The sequence below is a fragment of the Arachis ipaensis genome, chromosome B1 (assembly GCF_059453495.1).
Source record: "Arachis ipaensis isolate K30076 ecotype BB chromosome B1, ASM5945349v1, whole genome shotgun sequence".
NCBI lineage: Eukaryota > Viridiplantae > Streptophyta > Magnoliopsida > Fabales > Fabaceae > Arachis > Arachis ipaensis.
Window position 1 is genome coordinate 144,488,237 of NC_142436.1, and position 17,844 is coordinate 144,506,080.

The following is a 17,844-nucleotide window of genomic DNA, read 5'->3' on the forward strand; positions in this document are numbered from 1 at the left end:
AAACCTCTTAAAACTCATTTACATTCCAAACTTCCATTCCATTCCTTTCTAACCTTGCCAACTCCAACAACTCATGTCAATAACAAATTCAACAATACTTACACCATTCATCAACCACCAACCATCAATACTATATATATATATATATATACCATCAAGCCTTCAACCATTATGCATATAACCTATAAGATCATCAACTTAGCCATATCTCATTAAAATGTTCACACAACAACCATCTCTATTACACAATCAAACCACATCATAAATATCAAGTATACTAAGCACCATACCATTCCGTTACAAATTCAGCTTATCCTATGGTCATGTAGCCTAAGTTTTCACAGAACATTATATATTAAATGCAAGAAACCTAAACCATACCTTGGCCGATTTTCACGTAACGACCAAAGCTATTTATTCAAAACCAAGGTAGCCCTTCAAAATTCAACTAATCGGCTTCCTCCAAGTTTCAGTATTCACAATTTCAAACTCCAATTATTTATTTACAACCTAATACACATTCATAACACATATATATCCAATTTAATGCTCAAAGCTCAAATTCAATGAAATTAAAATGGAATTATCATATCCTCACCTTACCCAAGCTTCACATAAGCAAGAGTGAACATTTTTCTCAAGCTAATTGGATCCTAAAACATCAGAAATCAAAGAAATTCAACTTTTCTTCTTAAAATTCAAAAATTGGGGGAAATGAAGGCTGAATGTAAAATAACGAGTTACCTATGAAATTTTTCTAGTAGAAACGTAGAGCTCGACGCGGTGAACGCGTGGCCGCAAACGGTGCGGCCATCGGAGCTCAGACGGAAAAGTTACGGGAGTTAAAAGTTAACGTAAGGGTTTCGGGAGCTTTCTCTCTTCCCTGGAAGCATTTCACGCTACTGCAGGTGAAATGAAGAAGAAAGGGGCTTTCGGGCTCTTTTAATGTGTTGGTCCGGTTGGACCGACAGCCCGATTCGGGTCCGGTTCAACCAGTTCGGCTCATTTAGTTCAATTTTGGATCGTTTTTTTCAAAATTAGTGTCAAAATTCTCGTTTCGATGAGCTCTATTCTAATTTGATATAATATTCGCATTTCTAATCTTCCTTATTAAAAACCAATTTACTGACTAATTATCTATTAATTAATCGGGGTTTACAACTTGGCTAGAAGAGAAGGCGAAATCGCCATCTCGACACCTTCATGTGAGAGATACCTTCATTTCACCTCTTCGTCCCTTCCTACATGATAAAGCGACCATCTTTTGGCATGAGCTAAGGTACTTGACTCTCTTAATTCTCTTGGGAAGAATGAGAAATTTTTTTTCTTTTTTGCCCCTTTTCCTGACCAATTTTCAATTGTACTAGAGTAAGACTGCGTGATGCGCGGGACGGTAAATTAATAAAAATATAAAATATATTTTAATTAATATTATATTATTTAAATATTAATTAAAATATACACAAATTGATATTAAATTTGATATATTTTTTAATGAAATATTTTATAATACAATAGTTGTTCTACAAAAGTTTTTTGTATTTATTTTAATTAATAGACTTAGTTTTTTTATATGGTATTTATCTTCTTTTTTTTATTTTTAGTTATTGTTAAAGTTGTTTCTTTTTTCTTTCTATCATATGTTCTTGTTAAGACGTTTTTTTTTTACTTGTTGACATATATGCATTTTTTATTGTCTTTTTTTATTTATCTTTTTCTTGGATTCGTTTATTTTTCTTTTTTCTTAATCTTTTGATTGGTATATTATTTAGTTATCATGATATTAGTGTTGGTGAAGTTAGTTCCTATAATCAATAAATAATATAAATGAATATTTTGAGTAAATAAATTTTTTATAGTATTATTTATTTTATTTGTTGCAATAGAGGTTGAATGTTAACATTTTTTTGTTGACAAATATCTTGGGAACAATATATTATTTTTTAAAACTAAAATTATTTACTTTGACTTCAAATATAATTGGTATAAATTTTTTAATTGAAATGGTGCTTCAGTGTCGTTACTGTTTTAGAATGAAATTAGATTTAAAACAATTGAGTTTAATAATTTTTTACTTCTCTATCAAATAACACAAAAACTGTAGCACTTTGATCTAAACTTTTTAATTTAATTTTGAATCTACATTTAATTAATATTTTATATTTTCTTTGAATAATAATATGTAATAAATCAATTAATTATAGGAGTTATGGTGTTAATTTTTTAAAAAATTTGACTAAAAGTTAATTGATTAATTTTTAAATTTTGTCAAGTAATCAAAATTAATGAGATGACATCATTAAAAAAAAATATGACTTAAATTTAATGTACAAAAAATTTGTATTAACTTTAATATAATAATAAAGATAAATTCTATTCCGTAGTAAAACTTTAAAAAAATAAAAATGATAAGTATTTTTAGTAAAATATTAATTTATTAATATACATTTTCAATATGTCATCAAGCATATTACAATTTCAAAAATAAAACTAAGTCACACTTATTAGCATGACAAATATTAATAAAACGTGAAATCAAGAAATATATGAAATTTAACAATGTTAACTTTTTTTTTATAAATGATTCCATCAATCACATTGATTTTATTAGGGACGAAGTTATAGACTTAACATATTGGGTTAAATAACTAACACTTAAAAAAGAAATTTATAAAAAAGAAGCTATCCTTCTCCTTTAGCTTGTCCATCAAACAAAAACAACAAATAAAAACTCAGCAATGATATCAATAAAAAAGGATATAAAAAAAAACAAATAAAAAACTAATCTTACTAAATTAATATCATTTCTTACATTCACATTCGTGCCACTTTTACCTCCAAAACGTAACAAAGTTTTTTTTTTTTAATTTGTTCTTTCTGTAACAAAATTTTACCATTTAATCTTTTAACTTTATCCTTTTTCTCTAACCAAACAACCACGGCTGGCTTAACCAAACTGGTTATTTCCCTTTTAATTTTTTTTGTCGTCCAATTTTTCTTGTTTACTATTTATCAAAAATATTTTACTACTGGCTAAGTCGTAAATCCAAGGTTTATAAAGAAAAAATATAAATAATATTAAAAATCAACATAAATAAGCAAGGAAAAAATATGTTAATATAAATTCTTATGTTAATATAAATTTCTTTTTCTAGAATGGTGATTATATTTAGTGGAGCAAGTATTATTTTACCCATCAGATAATTTAAAAAAAGACTACTCAAAAGATCTAGCAAAATAGCTTTCATGATAAATTTTATTAATGCAGTAAAATCACCACATGCATTTATAAATTCATAATCGAAATAAGAGTTTCTCGTCAATTATTTTATCGCTCCAGCAATTAGTTACTATATTACAATATAAGCATTTTAAAACAGTTAAATTTTTTGCTTTGGAAGTGTTACAATGGGTAACTGGAGATTAATAGGCTGGACTGATAAGGTTGGCCCAAACGTCTAGAGGAGGTGATCTCCAACTTGATTCGCGTTTGGGAGCCACCGTCCGACTTGTGTGTATAGGGGTGGTACCTGCAAAGACACTCCGATGCCTAAGTTAGCAAAAGGTTTTAGCAGGTTTAGAGAGTATTGGAACTTAGAGATACCTGAGGGGTGTCAGTGTATTTATAGTGGTGAACCAATAACCACCGTTGGAGTAGTTCCACCTTTTAAGGAGGATAACCGTCCCTTTATCTTAAGGAAGTTGAGATATGGCTCCTGGAAGTGGGTTGCGAGATTTTAGGGGCAGTTACTTATTTGAATAAGCATGATCTGCCAGCTGTCCTTCGAGCCCGACATCTTTGAGGTGGAGTCTGTGTTAATTCTGACCTCCTCTGAGGAGGTCGGTCGGAAGCGAAGGCCAATCTTTGGATTGGGCCTTTTGGTGTGCTTGGACCTGGGCCCTAGTGTTGGACCAGAGTATGAACAGTTTCCCTACTCGAGTCCGATCTCTTTTAATTATGAGCTGGACTCGAGTATTTGAACTCGGGCTTGTAGCCGACGTGATGCAGAAACCGACGTGATTCAAATTTCTCAACAGTCGCGTCTAATCAAACGTCGCGTCTGTTATGGGTTTTGTATTTACACGTGGGGGCAGTTATATTGGTAACAGCGCGTTTCTTTAATGATCGCGTTGAGTTACCCTTATGCTCCTGGCGTGTTTATAAATACTTTTCCCTCTCGTTTCTTCATCTTCTTTCATTTTCTGTAATCTCTTACCCAGAATCCTTATTTTCTCAAAGAGAAAGCTCTTTAGCGTTCCTTCTTGCTATGACAGTTGTTACCTCTGCTTCTCTTCGCACTCATTAACAAAAGGTTAGTCTCTATCCTTCTCCTTTTATCATTTACGTTTGATACCTTTTGCGCGTTTAGAGGAGATTTTGCATGCTGTCAGTGAGTACGTTGGTCTAGCCATTTTTGTTTTCATGCCCTTGAGAGAGGCTGTTTCGTCTTTTAGAGGTTCTCTGTATGATCTTTTTCATTTTTCTTTGTAGGTCTTTGTCGCTTTTTCTCCTATTTTTTTAATTGGAAAAGATGACTTCTCACGTTTCTGAGTGGGTAGACGTTACTGTTCTTGGAGAGGAACCCCTAGTAGACACAGACTACATCACCGACATCCGCACCCACCATAGGATCTGTAGCTCTGATGATGATGAGCCTAAGTATGAGTTGATTGCCCCGGGTCCTGAAGACCGGGTTTGTTTTGGGAAGGCTGCCGATGCTGACCCTCATTTCTTTTTTATGTATGAGAGTCTCTTTACCCGTCTGGGGGTTTTTCTGCCCTTTTCTGACTTTGAGATAGAGGTTCTGAACCGTTTCCGAGTTGCTCCCACCCAACTTCACCCCAACTCTTGGGGTTTCATGAAAATTTATCAACTTGTTAGCCGAGAATTAGATTTTCCAACAACTTTAAAGATTTTCTTTTATCTTTTTCATATGACCAAGCCCTTCAGTGGGCAGAATAATAAGCAGCAGTGGATCTCTTTCCGGGCCATTGAAGGTCAGAAAGTCTTCTACATTTTTGACGATTCCTTCCATGACTTCAAAAATTTTTTCTTTAAAGTTCAAGCGGTAGAGCATCACCATCCATTTTTTCTTGATGAGAACTCCAACCTCCGATTTCCTCTCTATTGGTTTGAGGCCTCTCCTGTCAAAAAATACGGTCTGGAAGATTTGGATGAAGTAGAAGAGGTTGTTGTAAAGTTTTTCCGAGTTGCTTGGGGGAGGTCCCCTAATTTGGATACAAAGAATTTTCTATTGGGCTCTTCGAGTTTTGTACGGATCCAACTAGGTAGTCTTTCTTTGTTGTAGATTAGCTTCCGACTTGTAGTCTAACCCTTTTGTTTTCTTCTTTTCAGAGATGGTGAAGAAAGGCTCCAGCACCTCCTACCAGAAGGTTCAAGATGCCAAGAAAAGGTCGCGGGCACGGGTTGATGCCGCGAGGGCTGCCGATACTCTTCTTCCTCCTCCTCCTCCTCCTCCACCACCTCCTCCTCCTCCTCCTCCATGTGATTTGGGGACCTCTTCTCACCTTATTATGGTAACTTCTGCTTCTGCCTCTTCTCTTCCTCCTCCCATCCTCCATGCCCGAGCTTCCCCTGAACCTGAGAAGAAAAAGCGTAAGACCTCGGGGTCAGGCTCTTCTTCTAGGAATTTTGATGGTCCCCACTTCATTCGGAATCACATCTTTCCCCATACTCATATTAATATGGATGATGCTTCCGTTCGAAACCATCTTAATATCCTAGTTCAGGGGAGTGTTCAGGCTACTGGGGTATGCAAAAAACTTCTTGATATTTTTGAGAAGACTCCCCTTAGCTCTTTGGGTTCTACCAAAAAAGTTGAAGAGCTAGAGGGGAGGATTTTTCTTTATCAAGAGGAAGAGAAGAGGCTCCAGGAGGAAGTTGCTAGTTTAAAGGAGGAGAGGTCCCGACTTCAGGAGAGGGAGAAGAAGTTGATGGCCCAGTGTGCAATGGCGGAGGGCCTGAAGGAGAAGGTGGAGCAGAATTATGTGAGGGTCTTTTCCGAGAACATTAATCTCCAGGGGGAGCTGAAGAAAGGTCGGGAGGCTTATCAGGATTTAAAGGACTCCGTGGCGGAGGGCTCGGAGGAGGCCTGGAGAATTTTTAAAGAGCAAGTCGGAGTTATTGCTCCTGGCCTGGATGTCTCCCTTCTTGATCCTGATAAGATTGTTATGGACGGGGCTATCATTTTTCCTCTCCGACCTGAGACGGATTCTGAGATGAAGACTTGTGGCCAAAGATTTGTAGAACCTCCTCCTCGTGAGGATCAACTGGAAGGATCTCAACCGACGTCTTCAGATGTTCCGACCCCTGCTACCGAAGAGACTGCTCCGTCCTCCCCTGCCGCTGATCCGACCTCTCTTCCTTCTGGTGACCCTTGATTTTCCTTCTAATTGATTCGAGCTATTTTGGGGGCCCGGCTTGTGGGCCCCTTTTGAATAATTTTTATTTTTGTTATTTTTGTGGTGGTTGCTCCTGACTTTTCTTGGCCTTTTATGGCCGTTAACAAAAAATGTTTTAATTCCTGCCCCCTTTTTTAAATAACGGGTTTTAAGATTAATTGTCGTATGCATGCTTTCTGCAATTTTTTCCTTGTTAGGTTTTTTATGAAAAACCCTTTTGATATTTTTGTTTTTGGAAAAAAACCTTTTTATCTGGGCAGGCTGTGTTTTGTCTAAATTGTCTTAGGTTTTCCAAAGACTCAAGACAGCTTCTGCTATTGATTTTTGATGGTTTTTCTTGTCCTTTTTTTGTATTCCTTGTACCCAATTTTCGTTTATTGAGTTTTCTGTAACTTAGGTTATTTTTGCGATGCATTTCTATTTTCTCGGTTCCTCCGACTAGGTAGTTGTTTTAGGTTTTGGGATTCCGAGTTACTGCGATCGACCGTGTAACCTCTTTACACCGACTTGTACCTCGTCATTTTATCCTACCGACCACGTAGGTTGGGATGAGATTTTCACGTTTTATCGAGCTTAAGTCGGCACGTTTCGTAGGAAAATGATAATAACTATTGGAATTTATAAAGAGATGCAGAAAAAGATCTTTTTTTATTGACGAATGTACTTTTTGCTACTAAGGAGTTAAAAATTGTTGCCCCTTAGCCTCCACTTTGATGCCTCGTTAAAACCCCTTCAAGAAAACCCTTCTTTTCGGGAAAAAAACCATGAAGTCAGGAAAAAGAGTACATCAGAGAGTGGAGTTCACTTTTAACTATAGTACCTTTTCATATTACAAGCATGCCACGACCTAGGTAGCTCGGTACTGCTCAAGTCGGTTACCTTGTAGTATCCCTTTCCTAAGACTTCACTTATCTTATATGACCCTTTCCAATTAGCAGCGAGCTTTTCTACCCCCGACTTGTTGACTCCGATGTCATTTCTGATCAAGACCAAGTCATATGGGGCAAAGCTTCTTCGAATGACTTTCTTGTTGTATCTCTTTGTCATCCTTTGCTTTAGCGTTGCTTCTCTTATCTGGGCTTATTCTCGGACTTTGCGGAGTAGCTCGAGTTCTTCTTTGTGCCCCTGTACGTTGCCAACCTCATCGTAGAAGCTCACCCTTTGACTTTGCTCATTGATTTCAATTGGTATCATGGCTTCTATGCCATAAGCAAGTCGGAAGGGTGTTTCCCTTGTGGCAGACTGAGGTGTAGTCCGATATACCCATAGTACTTAAGGGAGTTTCTCAGCCCATGCTCCTTTTGCATCATGCAACCTTTTCTTCAACCCAGCCAGTATGACTTTGTTAGCTGCCTCAGCTTGCCCATTTGCTTGTGGGTGTTCTACTGAAGTGAACTGATGCTTGATCTTCATACTGGCTACCAGGTTTCTAAAGGTGAAGTCTGTGAACTGAGTTCCATTATCAGTGGTAATGGAGTGGGGGACTCCATACCTTGTGATGATGTTTTTGTAAAGGAATTTCCGACTTCTCTGAGCGGCGATGTGGCCAATGGTTCTGCTTCGATCCATTTCGTGAAGTAGTCTACTCCCACTATTAGGTACCTTATTTGTCCAGGAACTTGGGGAAAGGGTCCTAATAGGTCCAATCCCCACTTTGCAAAAGGCCATGGAGAAGTTATGCTAATGAGCTCCTCGGAGGGAGCGACGTGGAAGTTTGCATACATTTGGCATGGTTGACACCTCTTTACGAAATCGATCGCATCTTTCTGCAAGGTCGGCCAATAGAACCCGGCTCGAATGACTTTTCTAGCCAACGACCTTGCTCCGAGATGATTTCTGCAGATACCATTGTGGACTTACTCCAGTACTTCTATCGTCCTTGAAGTCGGAACGCACTTCAATAGTGGTGTGGATATTCCTCTTTTATAGAGGATATTTTTCACCAAAGTGTAGATTTGTGCTTCCCTCCGAATTTTCTTGGCCTCTTTTTCCTCTTTGGGTAGGATGTCGAATTTCATGTATTCAATTAGCGGGTTCATCCATCCGAAGTCCAATTCGGATACTTCAAGGACGTCTTGTTTGCCCTCTGTTTTTGTAACCGAGGGTTCTTGGAGAGTTTTTTGGATCAGGCTTCTATTATTCCCTCCTGGCTTGGTACTTGCTAGTTTGGAGAAGGCGTCTGCTCTGCTGTTGAGATCTCGAGTTATGTGTTTGACCTCGGTCTCTGCAAAACGCCTAAGATACTCCAAGATTTTGTCTAAGTACCTCTTCATATCGGGGTCTTTAGCCTGATACTCTCTATTTATTTGGGAGGTCACCACCTGAGAGTCGCTGAACACGACTACTTTGGTCGCTCCGACTTTCTCGACCAGCTTTAACCCTGCAATCAAGGCTTCATACTCTGCCTGATTGCTAGAAGTTGGAAATTCAAATTTGAGGGAGACTTCTACTTGATTTCCCTCTTGGTTGACAAATATTATGCCTGCGCCGCTTCCGACTTTGTTGGAGGATCCATCCACGTATAGCTCCCATGCCGTGGAGGTTTTCCCTTGATCTCCTGCATATTCTGCCACGAAGTCGGTTAGGTATTAAGCTTTAATTACTGTCCGAGTTTCGTACTTAAGGTCGAACTCGGATAGCTCTATGGCCCATTGAACCATTCTACCCGCAATATCCATTTTCTGAAGGATTTGCTTCATGGGTTGGTTCGTTCGAACTCTTATTGTGTGTGCTTGAAAGTAAGGCTGTAACCTTCGAGAGGCTATAATTAAGGAGTTCGCAAACTTTTCAAGTTTTTGATACCTTAACTCAGGGCCTTGTAGGACTTTACTGGTGAAGTACACAGGATGCTGCCCGACCTCGTCTTCTCGTATTAGAGCTGATGCTACAGCTTTGTCTGCTACAAACAAATACAGGACAAGTTCTTTCCCAACCTTAGGTCGGGTCAGAATGGGAGGTTGGCTTAAAAATCTTTTGAACTCCCGGAATGCTTCTTCGCACTCAGGAATCCATTCGAACTGGCATGCTTTTCTTAGTAGAGAGAATAGTGGTAGGGATCTTAATGCTGATCCCGCCAAGAACCTGGAGAGAGCTGCAAGTCGGCCATTAAACTGCTGGACCTCCCTTAAGCAAGTCGAATTTTTCATTTCTAGGGCTGCTTTGCACTTGTCGGGGTTTGCTTCAATCCCCCTTTGTGTAAGCATAAATCCCAAAAATTTTTCTGCCTCCACCGCGAAGGTGCATTTTGCAGGATTCAGTCTCATCCCATGCATCCTAATGGTGTTGAAGACTTGCGAGAGGTCGGTCAAGAGGTCGGCCTCATCCTTGGTTTTTACTAGTATGTCGTCTACATAGACTTCCATTAAACTCCCAATGTGAGATGCAAACACCTTATTCATCAGCCTTTGGTATGTGGCTCCTACATTTTTTAACCCAAAAGGCATGACCACATAGCAATAGGTCTTGAAAGATGTTTTTTTCTTGATCCGCCTTATACATCGAAATTTGATTATACCCCGAGTACGCATCCATAAATGACAAGTATTGATACCCCGAGCTGGAGTCTACAAAGGCATCAATGTTTAGAAGTGGATATAGGTCTTTAGGACACACCTTGTTCAGGTCGGTGTAATCGACGCACATCCTCCACTTGCCGTTTTGCTTTTTGACCAGCACCACATTTGCCAGCCACGCCAGATATTTAACCTCTTTGATGAAGTCGGCTTCTAGGAGGGCTTGTACTTGCTCTTCCACCACTTGGGCCCATTCAGGTCCGAGCTTCCGTCTTCTTTGTTGAACAGGTCGTGATCCGGCGTATACTGATAGCTTATGCGACATAAGTTCGGAATCTATCCCTGGCATGTCGAAGGCTTTCCAGGCGAAGAGGTCGAAATTCTCTTGTAGGAACTTTATAAGCTTCTGCTTCAGATCTTCTTTCAGATTGGCTCCTATGTTGGTATTTTTTCCTTCCTCTTCTCCGACCTGTATCTCTTCAGTTTTTCTCCCGGGTTGTGGTCGCAACTCTTCTTTAGCCTTGATTCCTCCGAACTCAATTGTGTGCACCTCCTTACCCTTTCCTCTCAGGTTCAGGCTTTCATTATAACACTTTCTCGCCAATTTTTGATCTCCCTTAATGGTTGCAATTCCCTATGGTGTTGGGAATTTCATGCAAATGTGGGGTGTAGATACCACTACTCTGAGCCGATTTAGGGTTGTTCTGCCTATTAGGGCATTGTAGACTGAATCCACATCAACGACTATAAAGTCGATGCTAAGAGTTTTGGACTTTGCCCCTTTTCCAAAAGTTGTGTGTAGGGATATGAATCTCAGTGGCTTTATTAGTGTATCCCCTAACCCATATAAGGTGTCAGGGTAAGCTCTTAATTCCTTTTCATCCAACCCCAACTTATCAAACGCTGGTTTGAACAGGATATCGGCCGAGCTCCCCTGCTCTACCAGGGTTCTGTGTAGATGGGCATTGGCAAGGATCATAGTGACCACTACCGGATCGTCATGTCCGGGAACTATGCCTTGCCCATCTTCTTTAGTGAAAGAGATGGTTGGGAGGTCGGGGACTTCGCCCCCGACTTAGTAGACTTCCTTCAGATGCCTTTTTCAAGATGACTTTGTGAGGCCACCTCCAGCAAACCCCCCTGAGATCATGTGTATATGTCCTTCTGGGGTCTGTGGTGGCGGGTCTCTTCGGTCTTCGTCATCTCGCTTTCTCTTGCCGTGATGGTCCGACCTTTCCATGAGATATCTATCCAGCCGACCTTCTCTGGCCAGCTTTTCTATCACATTTTTTAGGTCGTAACAATCATTTGTTGAGTGACCATATAGTTTATGGTACTCACAGTAGTCGCTACGACTTCCCCCTTTCTTATTTTTGATGGGCCTAGGGGGAGGTAGTCTTTCGGTATGACAAATTTCCCTGTAGACGTCAACTAGGAAAACTCGTAGAGGAGTATAGGAGTGATATTTCCTAGGCCTTTCAGGGCCGATTTCCTCTTTTTTCTTGGGTTCTCTCTTTCTCTTTTGATGAGTGAGAGGGCCCAGGTTGCCAATGTGGCTCTCGCAACCTGGCATTTTACTCCATGTTGATGTACTTTTCAACTCTCTCTTGTACATCACTCAGAGAGGTCGGTTGCCTTTTCGAGATGGACTGGGAGAAGAGACCTTCTCGGAGTCCATTCACTAGGCCCATAATCACTGCCTCCGTGGGCAGGTCTTGAATTTCCAAACACGCTTTGTTGAACCTTTCCATGTAGTCCCTCAAAGGTTCTCTGACCTCCTGTTTTACTCCCAGGAGGCTCGATGCGTGCTTCACTTTATCCTTTTGGATTGAGAATCACATGAGAAGCATCTGTGAGAGGTCGTCGAAACTATTGACTGACCTCGGGGGAGGCTATCGAACCACTTCATCGCTGCTTTAGTCAGGGTTGTCGGAAAAGTCTTGCAGCGAGTAGCATCAGAAGCGTCAGCTAGGTACATCCGACTTTTAAAATTGCTTAAATGATGCTTTGGATCAGTAGTTTCATCGTAGAGGTCCATATCAGGGCTTTTAAAGTTTCTTAAAACTTTTGCCCTCATTATGTCCTCACTGAACGGATCTTCTCCTCCCAAGGAAGAGTCTTCTCGGTCACTGACTCACTGTGAGAGTTTCAACCTTTCAGAGCGGACTCTAGTCTTAGGAGTTTTTCCTTAAGCTCCTTTCGTCGCTCAATCTCGTTCCTCAAATTTCTCTCTGCCTCTTGCTATCGCTCCAGCTCTTGCTCCAATTGCTCCAGGCTCCCCTGGTGGCCATAGAATAATCTCATGAAGTCGGCTGCATGGGGTTTCCCTTCCTTTCTTGGTTCACGCCCCTCAGAGGAGTTTTCCTTTTGGTCTTTCACTCCTGAGGTGCCTTCTTTGTGCTAGTTAGTCGCCCCTTGGTGGGTGACTATTGCTCTATCGTTATTAGCGGCGTCCTGATTCTCTTGCTCAGAATCAGACGTTGTATTTCCATCCTCATTGAATTCGTCCGCCATTACTGGTTGATCTCTCGGGTCCCTAGCAACGGCACCAATGTTACGATGGATAACTAGAGATTAATGGGCTGGACTGATAAGGTTGGCCCAAACGTCTAGATGAGGTGATCTCCGACTTGATTTGCGTCTGGGAGCCACCGTTCGACTTGTGTGTATGGGGGTGGTACCTGCAAAGACACTCTGATGCCTAAGTTAGCAAAGGGTTTTAGCAGGTTTAGAGAGTATTGGAACTTATAGATACCTGAGGGGTGTCAGTGTATTTATAGTGGTGAACCAATAACCACCGTTTGAGTAGTTCTACCTTTTAAGGAGGATAACCGTCCCTTTATCTTAGGGAAGTTGAGATATGGCTCTTGAAAGTGGGTTGAGAGATTTTAGGGGCACTTACTTATTTGAATAAGCATGATCTGCCAGCTGTCCTTCGAGCCTGACTTCTTTGAGGTGGAGTCTGTGTTAATTCCGACCTCCTCTGAGGAGGTCGGTCGGAAGCGAAGGCCAATCTTTGAATTGGGCTTTTTAGTGTGTTTGAACCTGGGCTCTAGTGTTGGATCAGGATATGAACAGGAAGCATATTTGTGGTTGTTTGTGGCCCATTTGATTTTGCATAAATATCATATAATGGCTAAATTTATGGTATTTTTTTTTTTAGAAAAACTCAACTTTAAAGAGAAGAAAGAAAAGCCATGGTATATTCTACGATTTATCAACTTCAAATACAATTATATACCATTCGTGCAGCACATGTAACTCAATATTAAATAGTTAAAAACACAAATACACAATGCATTTCACCATATTTATCACTAAGTTGCTTTTAAACTCAGCTATATTTCATATTCATATTCCCGGTTATAAAAATAAAAGTACACAATTTGAACATGATCTTCCTTTTTGAAATTAGAATTTGAACAACAAAAGTTAAGGACAATTTTTCATTAAAAAATCAGAGCTCGTCCACAAATTTAAGATATTAATATACTAAGATATATAGCTAGTTAGCCTTTAGGCTAAAATTAATATATTGATTCAACATAAATACTTGTTTAGAGAGAAATCCCAAACTTTTGAGTTAAATTTAAGTTAATTAGAAAGTATTTGGGTGATTGAATTTCTTTTATTATATTTTAAAATTATTTGGACATATTGAAACACTGTATCGAACACACATTGACACACTCCCATCATTTTTTTCCTCTTAAAATGGTATATTCATCATGTGATATCTAATAGTTATGCTTAAAATTCCTAGAATGCTTAATTTACTTCATTTCATTCGTTGTCAGACATTTTGTCATTTTGTACAACCTCAAGAAGATCATAGGTACTCCAAAATATAAGTGAACATTTTTGCATTAAATAAGGGGAACATATCTAAATTGTAACATTGTGATAGGATGCTGATATTGAAAGGCAAACACTTGTGCAAGATAACGCTATAAATAAAGCATAAAACATACAATTTTTCATTATTGGTATTGAGGAACTAATCAAAACAATAAAACATTTCATTATTGGTATTGATGGAACTAATCACAACAATAAAACAGTAAATCGCATCATCTATATAAAAAGAGAAACTTTAAGCATGAAAATTGAATTAGTTAGTTGATAGAAAAACCATCTTTCTTTGGCCAAATAAAATGAACACCTTAAAAACAATGAAAGAAGAAAAAAAAAATACCACAACATTTCATTTGATTTTTAATAATAGTTAAAACAAACAAACAGCATTACTCTGCACAAAAATTTTCTTACATTCCTATATTACATTTCTTGAGCTTACGGATTAACTAAAATATGATCTTATTTTTTTCTGTTTTTTTTTTCAATCATCAATTCCATTGCAGCAGTAATAAATGGCACACTGACTAAGAATCTAGATACATATTCAAAACGGTGCCATAAATGTTTGGTACAGGGTACTCTTCTTCTTTTTGTTGATTCACACGAGTTCACAAAGCTGCAACAATGATAACACAATTGCAACATCACTTTAGTAAAACATTTTCTAAAAAGTGATTTGCAAAAGAGATAGTAGTATGACTATTAAAGCAAACATAAACAAACAAAATCACTTGTAATTAAAATGCGAAGAACAAAAACTTGATCTAAATGAGTAACAATATAATATATGCATGTATGCTTACATAGATATATAAATGTAGATGCATATCTGTTGTTGCAGCCTCTTGTATCTTACATTCTTTTCTAGCAGGTAATCCACTTTAACCAACATACCACAATATGAAATCCACACAGAAATTTCAAGGACTAAATTATCATAAATTCATCATAATGTTACTCAAATAACTAAAAAAAGGAGAATTATCATCATACTGCAAAAGGAGAGAGACTCCACATACAAAAGAACTAAGAAAAGTGAAAATTAGAAAAATATCTTAAGTTAAAAAAATAAATAAATAAATTAAATAAATTTCTGATTTGACATATAAAGCTAAAACATTGAAAAGAAAGTATTAATCAAAATAAGGAAAGAATTAAAAAAAAGTGAAATTAATCCATAGCAAAATTTTAAACTCACGGTAGACCACCAAATACTTTGATCATTTTGAAATATTTAAATTCAAATTTACCTGAGGAAAGAATGCTGTCTCGAGAGCCCAAGTGTAACGGGTATAGTGCCTTGCATGTCTCCCACTTGAAACCCCATGTCTCCTTTACTATCTGAAGTTCTGAACACACTGACAAAAGTAACAAAATTACAAACAGTTAGTGAGCAAAATGCGAAAAGGAAAAAGCTGCCAACTTTGAGGGTATCCGACATCATAAAAATAAGAATTGAAACCAAATTTATAAAAATTAGAGAGAAATGAAAGATGGGTATTGATAAAATGTGAGTGTACCAATTGCTTGAGTTGGAGAGTAGCATAAACAATGCCCTTACCTCATCATCATTATGAACCTGAAACATCCTTGGAATTATTATTTTCAAAACTTTGGCAAACAAAAATACAAAATTAAGTTAGGACAAAGTTCCTCAGAAGGGTATTTAACCAATTCTCTTTATGCAAATATTTCATATACTCTTGGAGGAATTTTCACTTATAACAGAAAGCACAGTCCCTTTCTTCTTCCCCCTCTCATCGTTAACTTACTCGAATTTTTTTCTTGTCAGCCCTCAACTCCTATTCTCTAATTTCGTAAAATAAGCTGAAAGATTTATAAAAAGAATCCCCTTCAACAATGAAAGTGAATTTGTCCTGGTGATTGTGCATTTGTGATAATGGAATGCATCACAAAGCAATACAAAACGTATGAAATTCAAGTATGAGAAGTAGTAATCATCTCAATGAAACCAATTAGAAATTGAACTTAAGTTTAAAATATATTCTTAGCAAAATTTAATTGCAGTCATCAAAACACTAAAAGGGAAGATAAGGAAAATAATGAGAACATACAAAAAAAAAAGAGAGAGAGGCAGAAAGACTAATAAAAGAATCACAGAAACAGAAAAGCAGCGAATCAACAGTGTTTCAAATCCCATAGGAGCTAGTCAATTTAAATGATTTTGCCCCATTTCATTGTTTGAATAGAGCTAGTCGTTTTAAATGATTTTGCTCCATTTCATTGTTTGAATTTGAACAACACCATTTCACTCAAGTTCAATAATTTCATTTATTTCCTTATCCGTTAAAGCAAACAAATCCTAGTCTAATATTACATTCTGAACAATTCAATTCATCTTATAAAACCTGCAAATAATAATAATAATAAATAAATAAATATTTTTTTCTCAAGCCAATATTTTACATAGATCCTTCTATATCCCCCCCCTTAATTTTTCTTACAGAAGCAGAAGAGTGTAACAAAGCTCTTAGTTACCACTTACCAATATTGGAAAGTATGCTCAAAATGACTCAGCTCGCACTGCTTCGGAAGGGTAAGCCTGACCTGAACCAAAGAAATGCACAACACCACAACACAGTTTCACATTTCAACACAAAATTCACATTACAATCCACTAAAACCGTGGAAAAAACTAAAAAACAAAAGGGGTAAAAGGAGAAAGTGATGAATGTGTCGTATAGAAGAAGTCTCACCATCATTTCCTGTTAGCAGGAGACAAACGTCGATCTCAAATCTGTTCCTGACTTCTTCCACCGTCCACATCGGTTGGCTTTTCAGTATGACCCTCGTCGCTGTAAATCCCTCTTAGTCGGTGGTTGCAACCTCTTCTGGGATAGTATCTTGCTCTGGAATCACTCTGACCTACAAATTGGGAAGACTCTAATCAAATGAGATCAGAGAAGAGAGAAAGGGGAACCAAAAACAAAAAGAGAAGAGTGAAAAAGGGAAAGGGTTTCAGGGGAAGAGAGAGTGATTATGAGAGTGATAGTGAGGAAAGTTAAAAAAGAGAAAGATTCAAAAGGATTGAAATTCGAAAATTTTTGAAAGATTCGCGCTCAAAATTGCTGAAACTTCTTCCCTTCATCCTATTAACCAAAAATTAGAACAATTATCTGCAAGATAATTACTCGGCAATCCCATGTTTATACCATGAAACCAATCACAAAGCAGCATTTGAACTCGAAAGAGTGATTTGGGGATTGCTGAAGCCACCTCTGCCTTCGATCCCGTAGACAAAAAAGGACCTTGCAACAGTTCAAAACATTGCAGGAGAGAATTCGAGAAATAAGTAGTTCCCTCACTTTTTCAGCTTCAAATGGGTTAAAAAAAAGATACAAAAAGGACAGAGGTTGTAAATAACAATGTATATGTAGGACAGAATTGTAATAACATAAGAAACACGTGTCTCACCAACGAAGCTTGTGGATGTAGTTTTACTATTTTGCTAGCCATCTTTATAATTATAAATTGATTGCCCACTAGTTGTTTCGCTAAGGGTTGTCACAACATGGATACCTACGATGAAGTCGTCGAATATAAACAACAGGAGTGGGTGGACGACACACATTAGATGTTACTGTTGCCTCTTATCATCCCTTAAATCTGTTGGGAGTTGATGAGATACATGGAGGTTGGTCATGATGCCTTCCCCACAACCATGAATTATGATACCAAATCTCTTGGGAGATCTGAACGGTTTTTTGGGTACAAGTTGAAAGCTGATCCCTGTTCCTTGTTGGTGTTGGTGCATGTTTCAAATTTTCAGTACCATCCAAACAAGAACCATGTGTTGCTGATTCACGTCCATTTCAGTCCGTTTCCAACGTTGTCAAACGTAATTAGTTTAAGGTGTAAAAATACCAGCCTATAAATAATATTTATGCACATCTATCATCTCTATTAAATGGCAATTTGGGTAGCCAAGTTGATTGAATTGCTTTTAAATTCGATGCCTAATACAACTTTAAACGATGACTAATATCAATCAACAAAACCACTTATGCAAGAATAAAATTGACAATAGACT

The 17,844-nt window shown here is 37.9% G+C and overlaps 1 protein-coding gene and 1 long non-coding RNA gene across 2 annotated transcripts; one reads left to right on the forward strand and one right to left on the reverse strand.

Moving 5' to 3' along the window:
- Positions 1–1,179: 1,179 nt before the first annotated feature.
- On the forward strand, positions 1,180–17,728 carry LOC148578739 (uncharacterized). Its single transcript, XR_015902563.1, has 2 exons — positions 1,180–1,279; positions 17,301–17,728. It is a non-coding gene; the product is annotated as an uncharacterized LOC148578739 (long non-coding RNA).
- LOC107638376 (uncharacterized) lies at positions 14,239–16,669 on the reverse strand. The gene is made up of 4 exons (XM_088500442.1): positions 16,512–16,669; positions 16,300–16,385; positions 15,044–15,151; positions 14,239–14,409 (listed from the first exon to the last, which is right to left on the reverse strand). The coding sequence occupies exons 1-4, from the start codon at positions 16,578–16,580 to the stop codon at positions 14,253–14,255; spliced, it is 420 nt and encodes a 139-aa protein (XP_088356568.1). The 5' UTR covers positions 16,581–16,669; the 3' UTR covers positions 14,239–14,252.
- Positions 17,729–17,844: the final 116 nt, after the last annotated feature.